This window comes from Numenius arquata, chromosome 7 (genome assembly GCF_964106895.1).
Source record: "Numenius arquata chromosome 7, bNumArq3.hap1.1, whole genome shotgun sequence".
Classification (NCBI taxonomy): Eukaryota; Metazoa; Chordata; class Aves; order Charadriiformes; family Scolopacidae; genus Numenius; species Numenius arquata.
Genome location: NC_133582.1, coordinates 41,903,467 through 41,926,488, shown reverse-complemented (window position 1 = coordinate 41,926,488; position 23,022 = coordinate 41,903,467). Strand labels below are relative to the sequence as shown.

The following is a 23,022-nucleotide window of genomic DNA, read 5'->3' as shown; positions in this document are numbered from 1 at the left end:
TTGTCAGGCAGTATCTGCTTTTATGGGACAAATCGTGTTCACATTACACAAGGGAACAACACAGTTAAAATTGTTGTGACTCATGAATGTAGGATTTGGCTCCATATCCTCAGTTGCCTGTTTTGTTTCATATAGAGTGCTAGAACAGGTAGAGAATTGCGGGCACCAAATAATTAAAGGTCTTGTGATACCAGCGGAGGCCATGTGATGAAGTGCCCTTGTTTGGAATAGCTAGACCAAGTAGTTATGTTAACATGAAATATTTCTATAAGCAATAGAAAGAAATGGACTTTGGTTTCCAATGAATTTGTCTTGCAGATCCGATTTACTTTTTAACTGAAGCATCCCAAGTTTTCAGTGTGAACTCTGCTCTTAGCGTATGCTGAAAATGCAGTTGGGTGGGGATTGGATTCTTTGATATCAGGCTATAACGGAGTTCTAACTGCAGCCTTTTCATCAATAAAGAGAAACTCTGCTTGTGGAATTACTGTTCTGGTTGCACGTTTCACTGAATTTCACTGAATTTTTTAGAGTTGGAAGGGACCATAAAGATCATCTAGTCCAACTCCCCTGCCGAAGCAGGAAACTCCCCTGCCGAAGCAGGACACATGGAGGAGTGTAATATTTTGAAGACCTCTGCCTTCTGTCAAGAGCGGCCAAAATGGACCAATGAATTAAAAAAGTGTAGCTGCTGGAGATGCAGATGTGGCTACAGTAACACAAAGAGAAATTTTATGAAATCAGATTAAAAGTAGGTCATTGTAGCTACCCCACTAACCAATTTAACTACAGTCATTAAATTTTGTTTACTGTTTTGTATGTGTCTCACTCCCCTTCAGGTGAACCTTTTCTTTTCCTGTAAGTGGGCTGTTTCCTTTCTGCTTCTTTCTTTAATCTCCAGGATATCCTCCTCTGTAAAGAAGATTGTCACCCCCACACTGGTACTTATGCCAGCAGGAGAAGGAGCAGCCGCCTTCAGACATCACAGGCACGGCCCGAGAATGCAAGGAGGGACTGATGACATGCCCTGTCTCGCCTCCTCTGCTGTACTCTGTGCCAGGTCCTTAGCGTAACTGCACTGATGTCACAGCAGCGCTGCACTTCTGTGCAAGTCAATGCCATCGGCCTTAGTCAATTGCTGTTATATAAGAGGTAACGATGCATCACCTAAAAAGCTTTTCACCCAAAGCAGGTCGCTCATGCCTGACACATGTATCATGCTGTTCTCACATAGCAGATATTTACAGACGTACCTAATAGGATAGGCAATGCTGGAGGAACAGGGTTGTGCTCTAAACAATCCTGCACAAAATGCTCTGTGGTCAGGAAGGACTAGATCAGGTGTTTACAGAAGCTCTTCCTATTTTGAAACCTTGGGAAACCAGTTGAGCTACGTTCTTGGCTTTTTTTGCCACAGGAAGTGAGAGCTCTGCACCTTTCTGTGGGATGGATTGTGTTTCCTAAGAACACCTCTGGAAGGACCACGGAGAAGAGAAGTACCTTTCTCTCCATTTTTCAGAGGAGAAGGCAGGTAGAAAAAGTTTCAGCGGATTCTCCTTGTGCAATAGCCCAGACTGAAAGATCCTCTTCACCTCTGGGAAAAGAAGGGAGTAAATGCATGTCTTGGGGTGTGAGCTGATGCAAGGAAGGGGGAAGCTGGGAGGCCTTGCTCCCTCTACTGAGGAAAGGGGTGATTGGGAGGAGCTGAGGAAGAGGAGTGGTCTGTCCAGCTACGTGCCTCCAGCTGAGTTGTTGTTTCTGTTCCCGGTTTCCGGCTCCCGCATTCTGCCTAGGAGATCCTGGCAGGGATAAAGATGCGTGCCTTGGGCTGCTTTGGCACAACAGGATCAACCCATTGGGAGCGCGCTACCTTCCCTTCCACTGTGCAGCTGAACTGTTGTGCACACAGCAGTCTTTTATCTGTGACTTCTGGGCAAACACACTAACTTACGCAGTGCTAGTGGGACTGGGGCAACTCTAAACCACCTTAATCCTCCCCACAGTAAATCTCTGCTTGGGCAGTCTGCTGGGAACTAGCACTTGATGAGGTCCCACGCTGCGCCTGTCTGCCACAGGATGCCCCATGTCCTGCTCCCCGCTGGCTGTTGCAAAATAAGGGCTCAAATGCCATCTCTGCTGGGCTCTCTGTACGTGCCTGCAGTTGGCCTGTGTGCTGTTTTCCTGGCACGCCTCTTGCATAATCCTCGTGCCTCTGGAGCCTTGAATTGGAGCTTGTTTCTGGTCTTTGGGAAGGATGGGCAGGATCCCCTTGTTGGCCCTTGCTCTTTTCCCTCGTGTGAGGAAGGGCATTTGGCTTAGCAACACATTTTGGCTAGTCATTGCCCACATTGCACAGTTTTCTTACTTATGCTCCTTTCTGTAACAGTTGCCAGGCTGAACAGATATGGCTGATACAACCGTGTGTGCCTAGAAAAGGAAATGTTCAGTCATGGGGTTTGTTATTCTTGCTTTTTTTCATTGGTACCCAAACTCAACAAGTTGCCAGGAAGTGTGGTACTTCATATGATGACTCAGTAGAATCAAGATAGGAATCTTGGGTATGTAGTGTTGTTGATTTAGGGTAAAAAATCATGTTTGGCACCACAAAAGGTCAGATGGTCTATGCTGCGCTGGCTTTCTCTCCCTGAAGCAGCACAGTTGTGATGGGGATTTTGCAGGCCAAGGCCCCTCTCCAGACAGCACGTGGTCCATGCAACAGTTGTGTCATAATGTTATAATAACTGCCATCAAAATACGGAAATGGAAACTAGAAGGTAACAAAACACAGGTATTAAGAGAAACCCACTAATAAGCTTAGTTTCAGCCTTTTTCTTTATACTTATCATGATTCTGTCTCTATGGCTTTGTTAAGGTTTGCTTTGTTTCAAAAAGAAAAGAATATGAGATCACGTAAGGATCATTTCCAAACAATGCCTTGTTACATAGGGTAGAAGGACGGTCCATTCAATTAATTCAGACACCTACTTCAGCCATGCCAATTTAGTTATTTTGGGAAAGGCTTAACTGCATTGTATTTCAAAAGTTTGTAAGATTTTAATCACGACTTAATTTTATTGTAGTTCAGCTTGAATGATAACAAAACACAGAAGTGTAACAGTAAATTTTCTAAAGATTCGGTACTTTGGATGTTGTGCTTGCTTGAAAATTTGGCTGTGCCTTTGCAGGCAGAATTCTGGTCAACCTTTGAACAGGATGCCTAGTTTCTATGTGGCTTTTTTTGAACGATTGTTACCAGATTAGTGTTTGGAAGTTTGGCTCCCCAGGTGTGGTTGTTTTCGTAAAGTGTTTGAGGCTTTTAATTAATTTATTAATTTTAATGAAGGAAAGATTTTCTATGAGTGCTAGGTATAACTCACTTGTCATTGTTCTAGGCAAAGGAGATGGTGCAAGGTATATTTATCCAGCCAGGGATGCTGTAACAGAGCTTAAAATAAAGTGGTGTCCTCTTACATGTGTTTGGGAACAGTGGGTTCTGAGGAGGGGATGAGAGATGTTTCTCATGCTAAAACCAGTCTCCAGTACTAAATCTTTTAGTAGCTCTTACGAGTTAAATATATGCCCCAATGCCAGAGAATCAAACATGCATCATTTTTTGACTCTTTTGCCTGTGTCTACTCTGTGTCTTGAAAGTCTCCCTGAAATGGAAAAGTCGTTGTATCCTTTTACTGTGCAGCCTGTAGGGAAGATCTGTCAGACGGTTTTGCAGGGAAAGTCCCGTGTCATCAGAACCTCCGTCAGGGTCACGAGATGAGTTGCACGAAATGCCAGCCTGAGCTGGGCTGCAAGACTAGCTGTGTTGTAACTCCAGTGAGAGAAAATTGCCCTCTGAGGTTTGCTCAGTAGTTTTGAAAGATATAACTGAAATGGAAAGTGAGACCTAGAAGGAAATATAAAGGAAGTTTCTGGAAAAGAGTTTGCCTTATGGAAATTCATTACTAATGAGGACCTAAAACGCCAAATCACCTCTCTTGTGCTCATTTGAGATGATAAAGACTCTTTGTTTTTGACTTTTACAGAATCACAGGTGTCACAGAGAAGAGTAATCTTTGTCAGCCCAGTGGTCATCAAGGATATGAACTCTGCTGTTTTTATCTAGATGGATGAAAAAGTCAACAGCCCAGAAGGGGAGCTCCTTTGGTTTTCAAGATGGCAGCAACCAGTGGCGAAAGCCAGCTGCAGCGGATTATCAGAGACTTGCAAGGTACAGTGCAATGCTGATAGATTCATTCTGTAGGCTGGACTGCCTCCATGTTTTAGATAGCAGAGAGCGGGAGTTGTGTTTTCAGTTGTGTAACACTTTTGTGCAGCAATTGTAGCAATGTAGTTCGAGGTGTGTGATGTGCTCAATAGATATGTGGCTGATGTTTTTGTGAGAGATGCGCTGTACCTTCTGCAGGGCCCTAAATTCTTAAATTCTGCAAATTTAAACATACAAGATGGGAAATAAGTTTTACAATTTAAAAAAAAAAAAGTGTTTGTGGGGTGTGCAGTGTGAGCCAGGACTTTGTTGGCATGACTAGAGCTATGCTGTTATAAGACTTCACATGAGATAAGGAGAAGGCCTGATTTTTAGACCCTCCCTTGATGGGAAGCTGGTATGGACTTGCTGCTAATGTGGTAAGGGAAAAAAACAGGAGGCCAAACCAAACTGGGAATGGAGACCCGGAGGAAGAGTGCTGGAGAATTGGATCTGCTGTTCTTGCTGCTCTGGAACATGCTTACTGGGCACCTGACTTGTCCTCCACTAGCAGTAGCCAACCTCATTTTCCACAGCTCTGTTGCAGGCAAAATTGGCAGCAGATTCATAACCATTTCCCTGCTCTGTCTCTGTCCTAATCCTCTGTCCTTGCCTATAGTAAGATCCAGATATTTTTCCTTTTAATTTTTATTAAATATAAGGTATTATAGGCACCAAAGCTGGGAATCTATATCTTCTGTAACATAAAAAGGAGATCTATGTGCCTGTTAACAAGAACAAAGGGGATCAAGTGGGACTGGGAACTAGGGCTCACTCAGACACATGAAAGAAGTGCAAAACCAAGTGGAAAACAAGATCAAAATCAGTAATTTGTGATGCTGAGAAATACAGCCTTTGGGTCCTGAGTGTCCGGGGAGACCGCAGAGTTTGCTTTGACTTGAGATTTCCTAACCTGCTACGGGTGTAGGTTTTAGGGAAGAGGAGTTGCTGTATGCTTTTTTTAATGTAAATTATTTTTCCCATTTGTGTTTTGTAACCAGCACAAGCTGAACCTTCCTGAATAAAGCATGGAGAAGATAAATGTGCTGACTGAACGACTGTTCTCGTGTTACTGATCCCCTTTAGCAGATTACATGCTTTGTCCGTTCTAATCAGAATTCTGTTTGTTCTGCAGCAATAACTTAATGTGCACATGAGACAGCAAAAAGTTCTCTTTCCTCTGCTGAAGGACCAGTTAGCAGTTGTCTGTTACCAGTTTTTGCTAAGTGTCAGAAGGAGGTTTTGCTCTCTTTAAGTAGTCAGTGTAACAGATTGACATAACTCGAGTTCTGTTATTTTATAGGTGGTGTTAAATTGCAAGCATGTCAATAAGCTTTTTGCACTGTTTTTAAGACCATTGAACTGAAAGAAACTGAACATAGATGCATAATATCCAGGCAGAAAACCCATTTATTTAGTTGTTTATGGATTCAGTGCTATATATCTCTTGCATTAGTTAACCATTTTGATGTCTTGTTTTAAAGATGCTGTGACTGAATTAAGTAAAGAATTTAAAGAAGGAGGGGAACCAATCACAGATGACAGTGTCAACTTGCAAAAATTCTCCTACAAGCTTGAGTACCTTCTGCAGGTAAAAAGTGATGTGTGTCGTATGTAATTCACCATCAGAGCTAGGCCTTGTTGCCTTACTGGCTCTCCAGTATGTGGGGTTTAACTCAAATAGTCATAAATAGCCAGTTAAGTCTTTCTTTCTTTCTTTTTTTTCCCAATAAGTGGACTGAAATGTGTGCTGCTTATTGTACTTACTTCAAGTGAAAGTAACTAAATGTATTTAAAAGGCAGTGCTGGCACTTTGATTGAAGAATGTAAGGCATTATTCTACTGATCTGAAAGATTTGAGCTTGTTTTTAAAGATCTATCCTGCTAAATTATCTTGGAAAAACTGTGGTAATGAGACCTTAACAACATTTTAATGCAAAATAAATACTAGTAAGCTATTCATGGTTCAAATATAAAGGTGTGAGTACTTTACAGAATTTTTAGTAATTTCACTTTGGAAATTAATTCTTATTGTCTGGAATTCTTAACAGAAAGGGCTGATTTTTAATCTGGAATGCTGATTTCTGGCCAAATTTAAATTTGGCCTCAAAATTTAAATTAAAAGGGACACTGCTGGGCAAACTGAAATTCAGTTTGCGTAGTCTTGTGTCAACACATACTGTAATCATGTCACTGATTGCAACAAATACATGCTAATCTAGCCTTAATCTAGGCAAGGGAGTTTTAATTGGGTTGCAGAGGGTTCGGCAGAAGCTGAAGAATCCTTTGGGATTTGAATGGTCCAAGCTGCAGCCCATACTCTTGCTGCGCTGCTCTGAATGTGATTTAGCTAGAGCAGGTTTTTCTGGTACGTACATGCATACCAGAACATAGCGTACATACGACCTGCCACGCTTGATTGCAGGTCTCTCAGCAACTGGTTCTTATAGTTCCTTGCTCTTGAACAGCTGCTGAATCTGTTGCAAATCTTTGTTTCAGCAGTTTTGAATGGATGTCTGTATTTTAACTAGACCCAGAACATTATTATCTGTTACAGTCTGTAAAGTAGCTTTTGTAACTGCTGGATTGCATCAGTGTGGTACAATGTCTCTTTCCTTTGTGAATACATTGGCTAAAACTAAGAGGAGCCATGAAAGCGCATGGTGCTAGGAGAGGAACAGAATTCCAAGTAGCTATATATATTTATATCTAAGTTTTGCTCACTGCTTTTTGTTTTCCTTGTGTAAGTTTGACCAGAAAGAAAAAAACACATTACTGGGGAACAGAAAAGACTACTGGGATTATTTCTGTGACTGCCTGGCAAAAGTCAAAGGAGCTAATGATGGAATCCGCTTTGTCAAGTCTATTACGGAAGTAAGTATATCAGTTAAGCATCGCAGAGTGTGGTTTGTGTTTTGACATGTCTTTTCAGAGAGCAGCAGAAATCAAAAGAAAATACACTGCTTTTAACATACGGCCAAAAAAAGGTTGGGATTTTTTTTTTTTAATTCTCATGTAAAATATGAGAAAAGCAAGATTACTCTTTTTACTAGGGCACCAAATTATATAGGATTAGGTAGCCTGACTCTTACTTATTTTGAAGACCACTTACACAAGTGTATGGTCCTGTTTGTCTGTGGTTGTGCCCCACCTTTACATCAACTTAGTGCCATTTTCTCTAAATAGGGATGAAAAATTAAGTCAAGGGTAGAACCTGCCATCTTGAGCACAGCTTAAGGTGGGACTTGCTCTAAGAGTAAGACTAAAGATTCACCGTGTTTGACATTTCTTAAGAGTTTTTCAACTGGTCAGTAGAGTTGAGGAGGACTGACTGAGCGCAACATTTCATTTTCTGTCTCGGCTTTGTTCTTCCATGTCAAATAGCATGATGTAATGGCTTGGGATGGTTGTCATTATTCCCTTGGGTAAGCTGTCGTGAACAGGACAAAAAGCTTAATTTTTATTAGATCTAGTAATAAAAGCTTAATCTTTTAACAGCCATGTTACATCTTCAGCTTAATGAGGGGGTGAAATAAGTGCTGTGAGAAGCTTTCTGTGCTGATGCTGTCTGAGTCTTTAGAAGAACTTGCTTTGTGGGTAAAAGAGGTGATGGTGTGATGGTGCTGGCCAGCATTGTCCTGATGCTCAGTTCTGTTGTCAGCAGCACTAACTTTCATTAGCAAGTTACTATTTACAGCAGACTTACCTGTTCTATTAGCAGTTCCTCCACAGAAGCTCTAAATAATGTTGTATTGAGCCATCTGCAAGACAGGCAGGATACTCTAGCAGAGGCAGGCTCTGTGTTCCCTATCTCACCTTCTCTCAGCAACTTAGACAATATTGAATTGTGCTGTTCCAAGGTGAACAAACCAAAGGAGGGCTCCAGTTTGTTTTACCACTGGGAAGGGAAACAGGAGAGAGCCATGGAAATTGGGTTTGACTTTCCCACGACTTCCAGGAAGACTGGAGAAGTCATGACAGTGAGAGCTGCTGCAGGAAAGGTCCTCTGACTGTAGCTACTGGCCCCAAAATTCTCAGTAATAGTAGCCAATCTGATTTTTCTGCCGAGATGACTGGGCTGTAGCCTTCGATAGTCTGTTGCCTATGGTATCACCTGCATATTATTACGTGTAAGGGCTGCTCTGCTTTTGCCTCTTCAGTACCTTTGGCTGTTTAATGGTTAGCATGATATCGGAAGTTACTGTTTGGAAAAAGGATATTTTCTGTTTCAATTTATGTGCAGGCATAGAAAGTAGCTTCTGGAAGACTTCTTTTAACTTTATTAGCTAGTGGTTTAGGAAAATGAACTCCTAAAAAAAATTAGTCAGCCGTTTCAGATAACTGAGCGGGCAGACTTAGGTCCAGAAATTAAATGACAGATGACAGAAAAACACGTTGGTTGTTCCCCTTCATTACAGGTGGAAATCAGCAGCCAGTTTTTGAACCTGGCTGGATAGCGCATAAAGGTTTCCAGATGGCATTTATTTGCTTACTGAACAGTACTTGTTGACTTTTGAACAAGGAGGAAAGAGTAATGGCAGTTGCTTTTTAAGAATGGTCAGACATTTAACAGCATAATGCCTCTTCTTCTGCTTTGCCTGCAGCGCTTCTAATATCAGGGCGCATGGTATGGTAGAGTGGTGAAGGAAGGAAGCAAATAGGAATACCCTGGAAACTGCCCACCTGTTAATTAAACAGAGAGCCTTGTCCTTGATGGCATTAGGTCAGCAGTGAGTTCTGGTCGATCCCCTTTCAAAAGGTGATCCCGCTGAATACACATCTTTCCAAGCCTTTACTGTCACACATTGCACATGCTACAGCGCTACAGCCATACATTGCACTTAGCTACAGTGTTTGCAGTCAACATGGAAACACTGACAACACCAGACACTGCCTGCTTCCCTGAATTCTAGCAGGGCTCTAGCAGGAGGTGGCATGGTTTTGCTTTGTAGTCAAATGGTCTTTGGCTAATTGTAGCTGCATATATGTAAATATTTTCCTTCTCATCGCGTACATTTGTTCTAGGATTTCCATGCTTAAAAAAGGCGTTGCAGTTTAAATTGATAAACCAATGGGAGTAGGGATCAGATTAGTTCAGTGGCTTCCAGTGGATTTTTTTACTATTCTTAAGATATCCACTAACTATGCCTAGTTAGAAAAAATATTTTTAAGCTTCTGTGCACAGGGCAGAGATGGCATCTCCATGTTGAAATATTCAGACACCTACAGGATGAATGAGGACAAAAACCAGTTGGCAAATTAAATTTGCTGTTTCTGAGGTACTTAGCCTTTGGGGACCATGTTATTTTACACTATGTCCTATAGAATTCAAAAAAAAAGAAGTAAGAGGTGTTGCTTCCTTTGGTCCACGTTTCATCATTCTATGAATAAGGAACATTTTTGCATATAGTGCATTGCTGAGATAAATAAGGAACCTACATCTTACTTGAGCACAGAAAGCCAGTAACAGCAAACCCAAGGAAACTGAGAGTTAAGCTGTTGCTCTCACTTCACCACAGTGGAATACTGATCAGGGGAGAAAGCTTGTGTGGCCTTTGAGCCTTCTTTCACACTAACTTTTCAGCAAAATTTACAGTAATCTAGTAAGTTGAGCTTAACCCCCTCCAATATTTTCCTTGGCCTCCATTTTTAAATCATTAATATGATTGGTTTGTTAGTTGGATGAGCAGTTTAGTTAGGAGCATGGCTGACTGGTGAGAAATTCTTTTCATCGCTTCATTTTCCACTCCTAAATTGATTACTCATTTTGATGGAAAGGAGAAATGAAACATTACATGTTTAGTGTTTCATTATTTTGCAGGGCAACAAGTAACTCAGATGTAAAAGACAAAACAAAATATCAATTCCTCAAGCCAGTAACTGTAACAAAATTCAGTGCTGAGTTTTGTGATCCCCGTTATGTTGCTTTAACAGCTGTCTTAATAAAAAGTTCCATTATTTTCAGTCATGCAGCTGCTTTTGGTCTGAAGTAGGAATTAGATTTTGTTCAACTTAACGGCTAAGTATTAAGGAAGGCTTTTTGCATCGTCTGGGATTACTGTGGCCATGCGGATGTGTATTTGTATATGTGTACATCTTTGTTCTTTGACTAGATCTGCCCTAAAGCTCTTCCAGCTGTGGTCAGACACATCTTAAGTAACCTAAGCAGTCACTTCTGGCTTTGCTGGGCACATTGAGATTTTACCTTGTATTGGGAATTGCCCTTAGCATAGTCTGTACTCATGTACTCAGTATATTAGATGATTCATTGGCCCTGTGATGCCTTTTATGTTATTATAAAGTGGACAACAGCCGGCTGTAGATACAAATTTGTCATTCAAAAAAGATCCCAGTAATGACAGTGTTGGGAGAACATGTCTCTTAGTGGGAGTTCTTACTGCTTCCTTTACAGCTAGTGGCTTATTGTGGTTTTTTTTGTGTCAGTATGTAGACTGTTCTGGCCGCGTCTCTACGTGATTACAAATGGTATTTAGAGTTTCCTTTTCTTGTGTTTTCTTTCTTCCAGCTACGAACGTCTCTTGGAAAAGGAAGAGCATTTCTTCGTTACTCCCTGGTTCACCAAAGGCTAGCAGACACCTTGCAGCAATGTTTTATGAACACCAAGGTGACCAGGTGAATAGCAAAATGCCTTGTTAACTAATGGGTGTTTGCTCAATGTGATCAAGTAACACCACTTAGTAGCTATTCAGAGAAATTGAAACCCTTCCAAATAGTTGGCTTAGAGAGCTGATAGTAGGATAGAAAGGATAATAGACCTTTTGGCCTGGGTCACTGGTTCATACCTATCTTAGGCTGGTAAAGGTTGAAAGTTGTTACAGCTAAATGTGTGTGGAGTGGGTGGTGGTGATGCTTCTATATGTTGGTTTCAAAGGTAACATTTTTATAAGCATTGAAGATCCTGGTTTGATCTTCTGTGCTGTACATCATAAGGGAGGATTAATGTGGATGTGTTGTGTAAAACCTACAAAGCATTTGCATATATCTCTGAAATGTCACACAGAGGAACAGCTTGCCCCTGGCGAAGGAACACCAAAAATAGTTTGTAACTGGTTGGAGGGGCACTGGTAGGAATTTTAGAAAAAGCCGACTATTTGCACGGTGTATTTAACTAGTAGTTGCTGCTTTCACTCCCTCATTCTTGATGTATTAAGCATGTCCTTTAGGTATTTACTGTGTGATTATCCAGTGTATAGCAAATATTTTGTCTTCCCAGTGTTTTGCCCAAGCACTAAATCAAAAAATATTCTGTGCAGGGGCTCCTTTAAAGACATTTCTGTGGAATTCATTGAAGCACTTTGATTTCATTCACATCAAAGGGATAGGAACGTTGGTTGGTGGGTCTGGTTGTTTTCAGTTTGCGTTTAAAATAGCATATAATAATTTTTCTGGGGTGGAGTGAATAATGATGGTGTGGGGTTTTTTTGCAAATGAAACTGCTCCTTCTTTTTTAATTATCAATGAGTATTAATTTTTTGTTTGTTTGTGTTCAAGCGACTGGTACTATGCAAGAAGTCCATTTCTGAATTCCAAAATGAGTTCTGAAATTGTGGGTCAACTCTATGAGCTCACTGACGTTCAGTTTGACTTGGCATCAAGAGGCTATGATTTAGATGCTGCTTGGCCAGCATTTGCCAGGTAAGATAGAATAATTTGTTATTTTGTATTAAGAGGGCCAGAAAATAACTGCCTGCTACAAAATCTGTAAAAGCTTCTGCTGTTGAAGGTAGGAATACTTGTGTTAGAGCAGGCATACTTTCTCCATGTAATTAGTGTATGACCAATTTGGCCTTTTTTTTCCTTCTATAAACTGTACCAGAGATCAGAGTTGATGCTCTGTAATGGAATACTTCCAGTACCTGCAGTTTAGACCCAAATCCCAAGCCCAAACTATTCTCATCTTCACAGGCACAAGAGGAAATGTTCTTAGATCCTTCTGTTTTAAGAGCCGAGACGTGTAGTGGCTGAAAAGCCAAGCAGTGTGTTTCACTTGGAGCAATGGCAGAGATGACAATATGCAGTCACTACAGCCTGATCCCACCTCAAAGAGGGGAATAACAAAATATACTAGGTCTGATCCCGATCCGTTTGTATCAGTGGATGTTTTCCAGGGCTGCATGCTGCCACCATCTGGTTGAGGTGCCGCCACACAGGATGTGGGAAGTGGGAAGTCACGGCTACCAACCCGATGATTTTTTATAGATGCCTTTGATATCCTTATTTTGTTTTCCATCAACTTCAGTGGTTGTTGTCCCAGAAACCAGGTGCAGCTGTGTCTCTTTGTGTGTGGTAGTTAAAACTAGATAAATCTTACATGTAAGAATAGAAAGACATGTATGTATGTGCTTAGACTTCTCTTACACATTGTTTCTCTGTGTGATCAACAGGAGGACATTATCCTCACTTGGATCTTCAGCATATTTATGGAAGCCCCCAAGTCGCAGTTCCAGCATGAGCAGTTTAGTGAGCAATTATTTGCAGGTAAGCAAATGACAAATAAATGTTTATGTGCCATGGTAGATCTTTAATTAATGGCATAGTTCCGGAGAGCTTGGTAGTTTATGGTGATTATGACTCTTAAAATGGTAAACTACAAAAGGAGTTCTTAATTAAAAGTAAAGGGAATTGTCCAGTGGCTGATTCAACTGAATATGCAAATCTTGTAGAGGAAAAAAAATATATATTCAGAAGACTGCCTGCAGATAGGTATGTTTTAATTTTTTTTGCTGAAAACAAGCCCCATTCCCTGTAAGTTGGTATCTTGTAGTGCTGTGAACGCAACATAGAACATTACTGTGTGTTAAGAACCTGAACTCCTGAACTTGCTCTCATTTGAGGATGTTTTAAATGAATGTTTAATACTTCCTGAATTTTCTGACTTTCCCCTTCTGTTCATTTAGGCCCAAGAGTTTCCTTCCAGCCCTGATGCAAATAGCTCACTAAATGTTGAACACCTTGAGGGCTTTGAAGAGATGCGTGTAGAACTTGACCAGGCTGAGCTGAGGCAGAGGGAACTTCAAGATCGTATTCACCAGCTAGAAATGGAAAACCAGGAGCTCCAGGCAGCTGTCAGCCATCAGAAAGAACAAGTTCAGGTGGAAAAGGAGAAGAGCAATAACTACAGCGAGGAGAACTCCCGGCTGACAAAGATGATCACAGAATTGCAGAAACAGTGTGAGGTCTCGCACTCCACTCAGAGCACTGTTCATGACCTGCAGAAGTGCCTGCAGTCGCTGGAACTGAATGCAGTGGAACAGCAGAAGGAATACTCAACAAAGCTGGAGCAGCTGGTGACCAGCAAGGAAGACTGTGCCTCAAAACTGCAGGTGTTGAATCAGGAGCTGGAGGCCTCTAGGGCTTTGGTTGCTATGAAGGATCTTTGCATTGATGAGCTCAAGGCCAAGCTGAGTTCCACAGAACAGAAGAACCTCAACCTCCTTGCAAAAGTTGGTGCTGCCTTGGAGGAAAAGGGACAGCAAGCCACAGCCCACTGTGACTCTGCCCTACAGATACAGGTACTGTTAGAGAAGCTTCAGGAGAAAGAAAAGGAAAAGGCAGATATGCAAAGACTCAGTGATGAACGTGCATCTGAGCTGAAAGCAGCAAGGGAGGAGCTGCAGCTGAAAGAAGAGGCACAGAAGGAACTGGAATCCAGATACAACCGCCTCACTGCTGACTCCAAAGAAGAGAGTGAAAAGCTGCATAGGAGCCTGGAAACCGTGGCAAAGGAAATGGAAGCACTTCAGAAGGCTCTGACCCTGAAAGAAAAGGAGATGACTGAGCTCCAGACCCAGGTAACGGGGTCGCTGACTCAGGTGGGGTCACTGGAAAAAAAACTTGAGGAAGCAAGGAAAGAAAAAGAGAAACTTGAGGAGGAGTATGGTAGGAGGGAAGGAGCACTGATGCAGGAAGCCCACTCGCAAGCAGAGCAACTTGAACTACAGGAGGGTCACTTAACAAAGGTGAGTCAGACTGTGCATAGCCTTGAGGAGCAAAACCGGAAACTGTTGTCTGAGAAAGAGCATCTCGGCCAAAAAGTCAAGGAGCTGGAGGAGCAGGTGGAGCAGCAAAACTCTGCAGTGAGTGATATGGATGAGGAGAGCAGGAAACTGAAAGCAGAGAATGCGAATTTGCAGCAGTCCAAGAAGAAGATGGAAGGGAAGCTGAAAAATTTGGAAGCTTCTAAAGCTTCCCTGGAAGCTGAGGTAGCCAGGCTGAGAGCATCTGAGAAACAGCTTCAGAGTGAGATAGATGATGCCCTGGTGTCAGTTGATGAAAAAGAGAAGAAGCTTCGAGGTGAGAACAAACAGCTGGATGAAGACTTGCAGAATGCCAGAAGGCAAAGCCAAATTCTGGAGGAGAGATTAGAGGCTCTGCACTCAGACTATGAAGAACTAAAGCAAAGAGAAGAGACCACCAAGGAGTCTTATGCCTTGCTTGAAGGACTGCTGAAGAGTGCTAAACAGCATAGTTTACAAATGGAAAAAAGCTTAGGCACCTTGAAGGAAAGCAAAGAGTGTCTCCAGTCACAGCTCACAGAGAAGGAAGCGGAACTGCAAGGTATGGAGAGCCAGTGTGAGCAGCTAAGAGCAGAAGCTGAAAGACATAGGAAGAAAGCAGAGACTCTTGAGGTAGAAAAGCTCAGTGTTGAAAAGACGTGCCTTCATCAGACAAAGCTTATTGAATCCCTCACATCAGAAAAGGAATCAGTGGAAAAACATCAGCTACAGCACACAGCTTCTCTGGAGAAGGAGGCAAAAGAGCTGGCCTCCAGATTGACCAGGAGTGAAGAGCAGTTGGAGGTCAACCGAAGTGATGTGTCTAGGCTACAAGCAGAAGTCCTTGACCTGCGAGTCAAGCTTCAGCAGACCACTGATGAGAGGGAGCAGATGAGAGGTGAGCTGGCAATCACAGAGACTGTCTTGAGTGAGCAGAAGGCACTTGTTCAGCAGCTGAAAGAGCAAAGTGAGTTACTCAACAGAAACCATGTGCAAGAACTGGTGCAGTGTAAAGAAAGAGAAGAAGTGCTGAAAAAAGAGCAGGAGACAGCAGTCCATCAAAAAGCCGAGCTGGAAAATAATTTGCTGAACCTGAAGGAAGAGCTATCCAAGGTTAAGCAGTATTTGGAAGTTGCTAGAATGGAAAATGAAGAAAACAAAGATCTTCTCCACAGGACCAACACAGATATGGCTGAACTTGGTATTCAGATTTGTGCCTTGACCTCTGAAAAGGTGGATGCAGAAGAACAGTTAGCCCAGGCCACAGAAATGCTCAAAGAACTGGAAGAACAGGCAGCAGAGCAACAGGAGAAGCTGAAGCTTGACATCTCTAATCTCAGACAGGAGAACAAGAGCCTGCAAGAGAAATTAGAGGAGGTTCAAATATGTGCTGCAGCTGTCCCAAGTCTGCAATTGCAGCTGGAGACAGTAAAGAAACAGGCACAGAGTTTCCAAGAGACCAGCCAAGAAGAGCTGTCTGCAATAAAATTTCAAATGAGCACAGAGATTCTAAATTATCAGACAAAATTCAAGGTAAATTAATGTGGTTAGTATAGGTGAGGAAGCTGTGCAGGATTTCCCCTGCTTTACCTTCTGCTGCAGCAATTACTGCTTGAAGTCCTAAGGTTTGTGTTGGTCAGGCTCTGAGACTCGCACACAACTAGCCTTAGCCTGGGAATCTGAAAATGTCTCTGCACTCATGACCTAGGCCTATTTGAGGGAAAATAACTCTTCACAGTTTTTTGGAGGTGTATAGTATGGCCACCCAAGCGCAGTGGAGAGGCCACGTGATACGGAAAAGCCAGCCAGTAATGGAGAGGACCATGATTTCTTACATTGGCACTGAAGGTGGCATCTTCTGTAACTGTTTCCTCTGGTCACAGATGTGATTTTTTTTCTTTTTTGGTGGGAACATTGCCGGACCTGTTCCCCACACTCATAACACTACTTCTCCTTAAAACTGATTTTGATGAAAGCAAACTTAGACTGAGACCAGATACTTTTGCAGTTAATTCCCTCATGTATGTTTCTTTCAAGTGCTCAGGGTGGCAGCCGAGAAGATTAAAGTTTTGCTTCCAGTCAGCCCTGTACATGTGAAACAGCACACCTAAAGGCTGAAGATTTTATTGTGTTTGTTCTGCCATTCTGAGATAACGTCTAAGACTGGCAGTTGATCAGAGGCTTATGCCACTGGCAGTATCCAAAAATCCCACCAGTTTGAGAAAATAGCATACATTCATTTATGTTTCATTTTCATAAAGACTTCTTAAACCTCAGTATTATTTGGGCTCTCTCAGTCTTTTGAGCCAGAGTATTTTGCAAGCTGGGCTTCTTTTTGTTGAGAACTGTAATAGCCCATAGCAAGTAAACAGTAAAACTCCTCCCACCACAGAGGGGAGTTTCCTTGAATCCATGAGTTGGGTGTCTCATTAGCTGTCTCTCATGAGCTTGACAGTGGTACTGGGAATTTCATAGAGGAAGAGGTGGCTGCTAGAGAAGTGCTAACTCCGGACTCAATCTCTCTGCTAGGCTGCCAGTGAAGAGTGTGGGAAAGTAAGAGAGCAACTTGAGGAGCAAAGGCGACAACAGCGTGCTACAGAGGAGGAGATTGCAGAGTTACAAGTAGGTGCTTGATCTGATTAAAAGACAGAGGTGTTTGTGTCAGCGGACATTAGTGTTCTAATTGAGAAGGCAGGCAGAATTTTTGGCAACTGGCTGGGAGTCTGAGAATGCCCTTGAATAAATACAGGTGCTGCAGACAAAATACTTGGCAGCTGAAAGTTAGCCTCTGAAACTGAGGTTACAAAAACCAGAATGGCATTTAGGATTTGTCCTGCTCTGAAAGCTAGTTGTATTTTATGTAAGACCTGGTTATGTGCACACTTCTTAAATGGGGGTGCAGGTTTAAAAGGTGTCTGTCTTAGGCCCTGCTTGCCCACTGCACACAGCCACACATGTGGATCCAACTGTTTGCAGGCTGCAAGGGGCACTGAATCAGAGAATTAATCTGGCTGAGAAATAGAATCATAGAATCAGAGAATGGTTTGGGTTGGAAGGGACCTTAAAGATCACCTAGTTCCAACCCCCCTGCCCTGGGCAGGGACACCTCCCACCAGACTAGATTGCTCAAAGCCCCAGCTGGCCTGGCCTTGAACACTTCCAGGGATGGGGCATGCACAACCTCCCTGGGCAACATGTTCCAGTGCCTCACCATCTTGACAGTAAAGAATTTCTTCCTGATATCTAATCTAAATCTCCCCTCTTTCAGTTTAAAACCATTACCCCTCGTCCTATCGCTACACTCCCTCATAAAGAGTCCCTCCTCATCGTTCCTGTAGGCCCCATTTAGGTACTGGAAGGCTGCTATAAGGTCTCAACCAAAAAAAAAAAAATAAAGGATTTTTGCAATGCATTTATCAAACAGTTGAGTTTGGAGGGTCGTACTGAGGAGTCAGGAATCCAGAAAGAAGAAAGTTAAGGTTATTGAACCTGGCCCTGCCTGCTAGCAGAAATACGTACACCTCTAGATGCAGTTAGATACGTTCCCTGGGTACTCAGAGTTTGGCAGACTGCTTTGGAGAGGCTAGCTGTGAAACAAGCAGGTTTTTTTCCATTTTCCTTCATGTTCTATATAGCTTTAATAAACAACATTTTACCCATTTTTATTCTTTTTCTTTTGAAACTCTTAGGTGGTGAAAAAACTTCTAGGGTGTATTCTTTTGCTGTTATCTTTGAGAGATTTTCCTTGATAAGGAGGCTAAAGCTCAACTGACATGGACTAATAAGAATTACGGGCTTATTACTGTCTTATTTTAGAGTCTATCCCTTATTCAGTATGACAGAAGTAATCAGTCACTAGTACACAACTAATTAGTGTCTGCTTATACAATAGCATCTTAATTGGTGGTTTGGCTTTAACTGATTCTTTTAAAGCATTGCTTGGGTGTCTTGGTAATTGTCCAAAGTGTTGTTTTCATATGTAAGGGAATACATTAATTTATTTCACTAGGCTGCAAACACGAGTTTGTCCAGAAAGCTGGAGGAAGCAAGAGAGCAGCTGTCTGAATCAGAATCTGCTCGGCTGCAGAAGGAAGAGGAGGTGACATCTCTGAGACAACTCTTGGAAAGGTGGGAGTTTGGTTTCTTTGCACAAGCTGTTAATTGTAAGCCAAGCAAGGGGCCAGTAACCAAAGCATATTGAAAATAACTGTGGTTTATGAAGTAGCGTATGCCACAGGGTTTATATAGGGCAAATAGTGCATGGGCACTAACAGGGAAGATCAGATTGACACTTCAGATGAGAAATATGTCATTACACAGCACACATGAATGCAAGGTTTAGGTTTTATTGTATTCTTATTTAGCTGATGATGTAAATTCATTGTATGGCTTCCTTTATGAAACTGAAAGACATTTTACAACCTCCTTTTACCTTATAGGTTAGTCACAAAATTAAAATTGCCTCCTTTTTTTTCAAAAGGAATGGAAAATTTGCACTTTTTGACATTTCGGTTTTTCTCTCCTCTCCATGAAGTTTCAGAGAATCAGTAAGAATTGTTTGAATGGGACCACATCCTGCATGTCTGTGAGGTTTCTTATCAGCTTTAAGTATCTAACGCAGGCTGTGTTTCCAAGGTCTGTAATGTCGGCCTGTGTAGTGTGGATTATCTGGCAGTCTGAAATAGATCTTTATGAGGTATGAGCTCGCACAGAGTTGAATAGGTTAATCAAAACCAAATTTTTACATTTTAATACCGATATCATCTGTCTTTGTGGGAAGACTGATGATTCTTTATCTGTGCTGAAGTCAGTTTGTACTGTTGTCAGTACAAAATCATAGAACCATAGAATGGTTAGAGTTGGAAGGGACCTTAAAGATCATCCGGTTCTAACCTGCCTGCCATGGGCAGGGACACCTCCCACTAGACCAGGTTGCTCAAAGCCCCATCCAGCCTGGTCTTGAACACTTCCAGGGATGGGGTGTGCACAATTTCTCTGGGCAACCTGTTCCAGTGCCTCACCACCCTCACAGTAAAGAATTTCTTTCTGATATCTAACCTAAATCTACCCTCTTTCAGTTTAGAACTGTTACTCCCTGATAAAGAGTCCTTCCCCATCTCTCCTGTAGGCCCCTTTAAGTACTGGAAGGCTGCTATAAGGTCTCCCCGGAGCCTTTTCTTCTCCAGGCTGAACAACCCCAACTCTCTCAGTATGTCTTCATAAGAGAGGTGCGCCAGCCTTCTGATCACCTTTGTGACCTTCTTCTGGACTTGCTCCAACAAGTCCATGTCCTTCTTATGTTGGGGACCCCAGAACTGGACGCAGTACTCCAGATGGGGTCTCACAGGAGCAGAGTAGAGGGGCAGAGTTACCTTCCTCAACCTGCTGGCCACACTTCTCTTGATGCAGCCCGGGATGCGGTTGTCTTTCTGGGCTGTGAGTGCACATTGACGGCTCATGTTGAGCTTCTCGTCAGCCAATACCCCCAAGGCCTCCTCCTCAGGGCTGCTCTCAATCCATTCTCCGTCCAGACTGTGTTTGTGCTTGGGATTGCCCTGACTCACATGCAAGACCTTGCACTTAGCCTGGCTGAACTTCATGAGGTTCACACAAGTCCACCACTCAAGCCTGTCCAGGTCCCTCTGGATGGTATCCCTTCCCTCCAGTGTGTTGACTGCACTACACAGCTTGGTGTCATTGGTAAACTTGCTGAGGGTGCACTCAATCCCCCTGTCCATGTTGCCGACAAAGATGTTAAAGAGCACTGGTCCCAGTACTGATCCCTGAGAAATTCCACTCATTGCTAGTTGCCACATGGATATCAGGCTGTTGACCGCAACTGTTTGAGTGCAACCATTCAGCCAATTCCTTATCCACCAAGTGGTCCCTCTGTCAAATCCGTATCTCTCCAATTTAGAGACGAGGATGTCATGTGGGACAGCGTCAGATGCTTTCCACAAGTCCAGGTACATGATGTCAATGGCTCTTCCCTTATCCACCAGTGCTGTAACCCCGTTATAGAAGGCCACCAAATTTGTCAGGCACAATTTGCCCATAGTGAAGCCATGTTGGCTGTCACCGATCACCTCCTTATTTTCCATGTCTTAGCTTAGTTTCCAGGAGGATCATGATCTTGCCGGGCACAGAGGTGAGACTGACCAGCCTCTAGTTCCCCGGGTCTTCCTTTTTTCCCTTTTTAAAAATGGGGGCTATGTTTCCCCTTTTCCAGACAGTGGGAACTTCACTGGGCTGCCACAACTTCTCAAATATGGTGGATAATGACTTGGCAACTTTATCCGCCAGCTCCCTCAGGACCTGCAGATGGGTCTCATCAGGTCCCATGGACTTGGATACCTTCAGGTTCATTAGATGTCTCGAACCTTCGCCTACAGTGGACGGTTCTTCATGCTCCTAGTCCCTGCCTTTGCCTTCTGTGACTTGGGTGGTATGGCTAGAGCCCTTGCCAGTGAAGACAGAGAAAAAAGTCGTTGAGTACCTCAGCCTTGTCCATATCCTGGGTAACCAAGTGTCTTGTTTCCTTCTGGAAAGTGCCTGCATTTTTCCTCATCTATCTTTTATCCCTGATGTGCCTGTAGAAGCTTTTCTTGTTGCTCTTTGATCTAACTCATAAAAATATTTGAATTCATCTGAATTGTCTGAGTGAGTTCAGCCCAGCTCAGCCCTTCATGTTGTGTTGCTGCAGCATTTTTGATCCATTGCTAGGAGTCACAGTACTGAAATTACCGTATCTTCAAGCCAAGACTTACGTTCTTGAAAGCTTCCTGGGGACAGTTCTTTCCACTGACTATGCAGTGAACTGAGTTGTCTTAACCTTTAGTTTTTGAATTGCATCTGTGTTAGAAGAATAGAGTGAGAAACTGGTTTGCTTCCCTTTTGTGAACATGAAGGCTATGGAGGAGTATGTTGTATTAAGTGGCCCTTTGTGTGCAACCTGCAAATGCTGAGCAACCTGTAGGACTTCTAGGACTTACTCTGTTTAGCTCAGTTTGCAGCTGCTGCTGATCATAGCTTCCAGGGGCACTAATTTTATTCCCAGTGTGGTAGCCATCGTAAGCTTTTCTATAAGCAGGGCATCCAAGAAATTGCTGATTGCTGACTGTGTTTACCAGATAATGGATCTGTGTGCACTTTCAGTGATGCAGAACACTGGAGAGATTCTGGCTAGCTATAAAAAAATATGCACACTGAGAACAATTTCACTGGAACTACCTGTTTATCAGGGTGGAGGACCCCTTTCTTACATGGGGAAGACTTGAATGCACATGAGCTAATAATGATTCTTAATCGGCTTTGTATTTGGTCAGGATCCAAAAAGAAGCTGATGAAGCAAAAGAGAAGGTCCTGGATTACAGTGAGAAGCTCAGCAAGGTGGCAGCAGACAAAGATAGCAGCGACCAGAAGTTATTTGCTGAACTGGATGACCTGACGAGAACAAAACAGTTCCTTGAAGAACGTTTGATAGAACTTATCAGGTTGGCATCAAAATAAACAGTAAGCAGAAGTCAAAATCCTAGCTTAGGATGTTAAGGGATACTGCCTATGTGGTTCAGTCTTGTATCCCTTGAAGATACAGGTAATAGCCAAGTTCATCAGCAGTTGAAATATGCATTTCCATAATGCAGTCACAAATGTAACACCCAATATTATCTCCTCCTTAATTTGCTGTCAGTTTTGCAGAAATATGTAGTTCTCTGCATGGCATGTATTTTTCTCCCAACCATCCCAAGAGCTTTGGTAGGTTTCTTGATCTATATTTCTGAAAGCTCTTCAGAAGTTACAGCAAAGCAAGTTTTACTACGAAGCTTTCACCAACATTCAAATTGAGGTTGGTTAACAGTAAACCAGCACTGATAATTTCTGTGTGTTTTTCTTTCTCTTAACGGTCTCTCTGCAGAGACAAGGATGCTTTGTGGCAAAAATCGGATGCTCTGGAGTTCCAGCAGAAGCTTAGTGCAGAGCAAAGGTGGCAGGGGGACACGGAGGTTAATCATTGTCTGGACTGCCAGAAAGAATTCTCATGGATGGTGCGCCGACACCACTGCAGGTCAGTTTGTTGAACTCTGTTATGCTGTTCAAAAGCAAAATTCAGTATGAGCATTTACATGGATGAAATACTTCTTAACATTCGCAGTTCATTGGTCAAAATAATTGGTACAGGACGTTGTAGAGGCTGAAGGAACACATGAGCTCACAAGGGGGTAAGAGACATGGATGGGAAGGTCCCTTGACATGTATTGAGGCAAAGATCTGGATGTAATTCTGGCTTGGGGAGTCTGTCAGTTTCTCATTTCTGGAAACAAAGATAATCACACCCTACATAGTATGTTTCTTTGAATGATGGTGTTTTTAATATATTTAGCATGCACTGCTCTGTGCATGCTGTAAACAATATTCACCAAGATGGCTTTGCTATTGTGATGGAAGTATTCCAGAATAAATCCAACATGCTGTGCAATTATAAATTTGGTTACTTACGGTAGGTATGTTCAGAGATAATTACCAATTGCAGAGTAGTGTTTTTTAAAAAAATTAATATTAAATTATTTTTGGTACAGTTAACCTGCTTGGAGTTATTAGTTACCTGATCTAGATTTATTCAAATATATTTAAGTGGATAAATTCCAGAGTCTTAGTGATGTTTGTTTTGGCTCTTTACTGTTCTTTATTGTCACGGCCTGATTCATCATGTGAGGTATGTAGTACTGCTTCAATTGCATATGAATGCAG

General features: G+C 42.4%; 1 protein-coding gene across 2 annotated transcripts in view; it reads left to right on the top strand.

Moving 5' to 3' along the window:
• FYCO1 (FYVE and coiled-coil domain autophagy adaptor 1) overlaps positions 1-23,022 on the top strand; it is a 53,776-nt gene that overhangs the window by 5,659 nt on the left and 25,095 nt on the right. The window contains exons 2-12 of one of the 2 annotated variants that reach the window (XM_074151053.1): positions 4,038-4,222; positions 5,743-5,849; positions 7,007-7,132; positions 10,785-10,891; positions 11,771-11,914; positions 12,664-12,757; positions 13,177-14,070; positions 16,804-16,896; positions 18,284-18,402; positions 21,600-21,767; positions 22,190-22,339. In XM_074151053.1, the coding sequence (XP_074007154.1) occupies positions 4,168-4,222; positions 5,743-5,849; positions 7,007-7,132; positions 10,785-10,891; positions 11,771-11,914; positions 12,664-12,757; positions 13,177-14,070; positions 16,804-16,896; positions 18,284-18,402; positions 21,600-21,767; positions 22,190-22,339 (2,057 nt within the window). In that variant the 5' untranslated portion in view covers positions 4,038-4,167. Of the gene's footprint in view, positions 1-4,037; positions 4,223-5,742; positions 5,850-7,006; positions 7,133-10,784; positions 10,892-11,770; positions 11,915-12,663; positions 12,758-13,176; positions 15,808-16,803; positions 16,897-18,283; positions 18,403-21,599; positions 21,768-22,189; positions 22,340-23,022 lie in introns of both variants that reach the window. The other variant, XM_074151052.1, reaches the window with a different exon arrangement.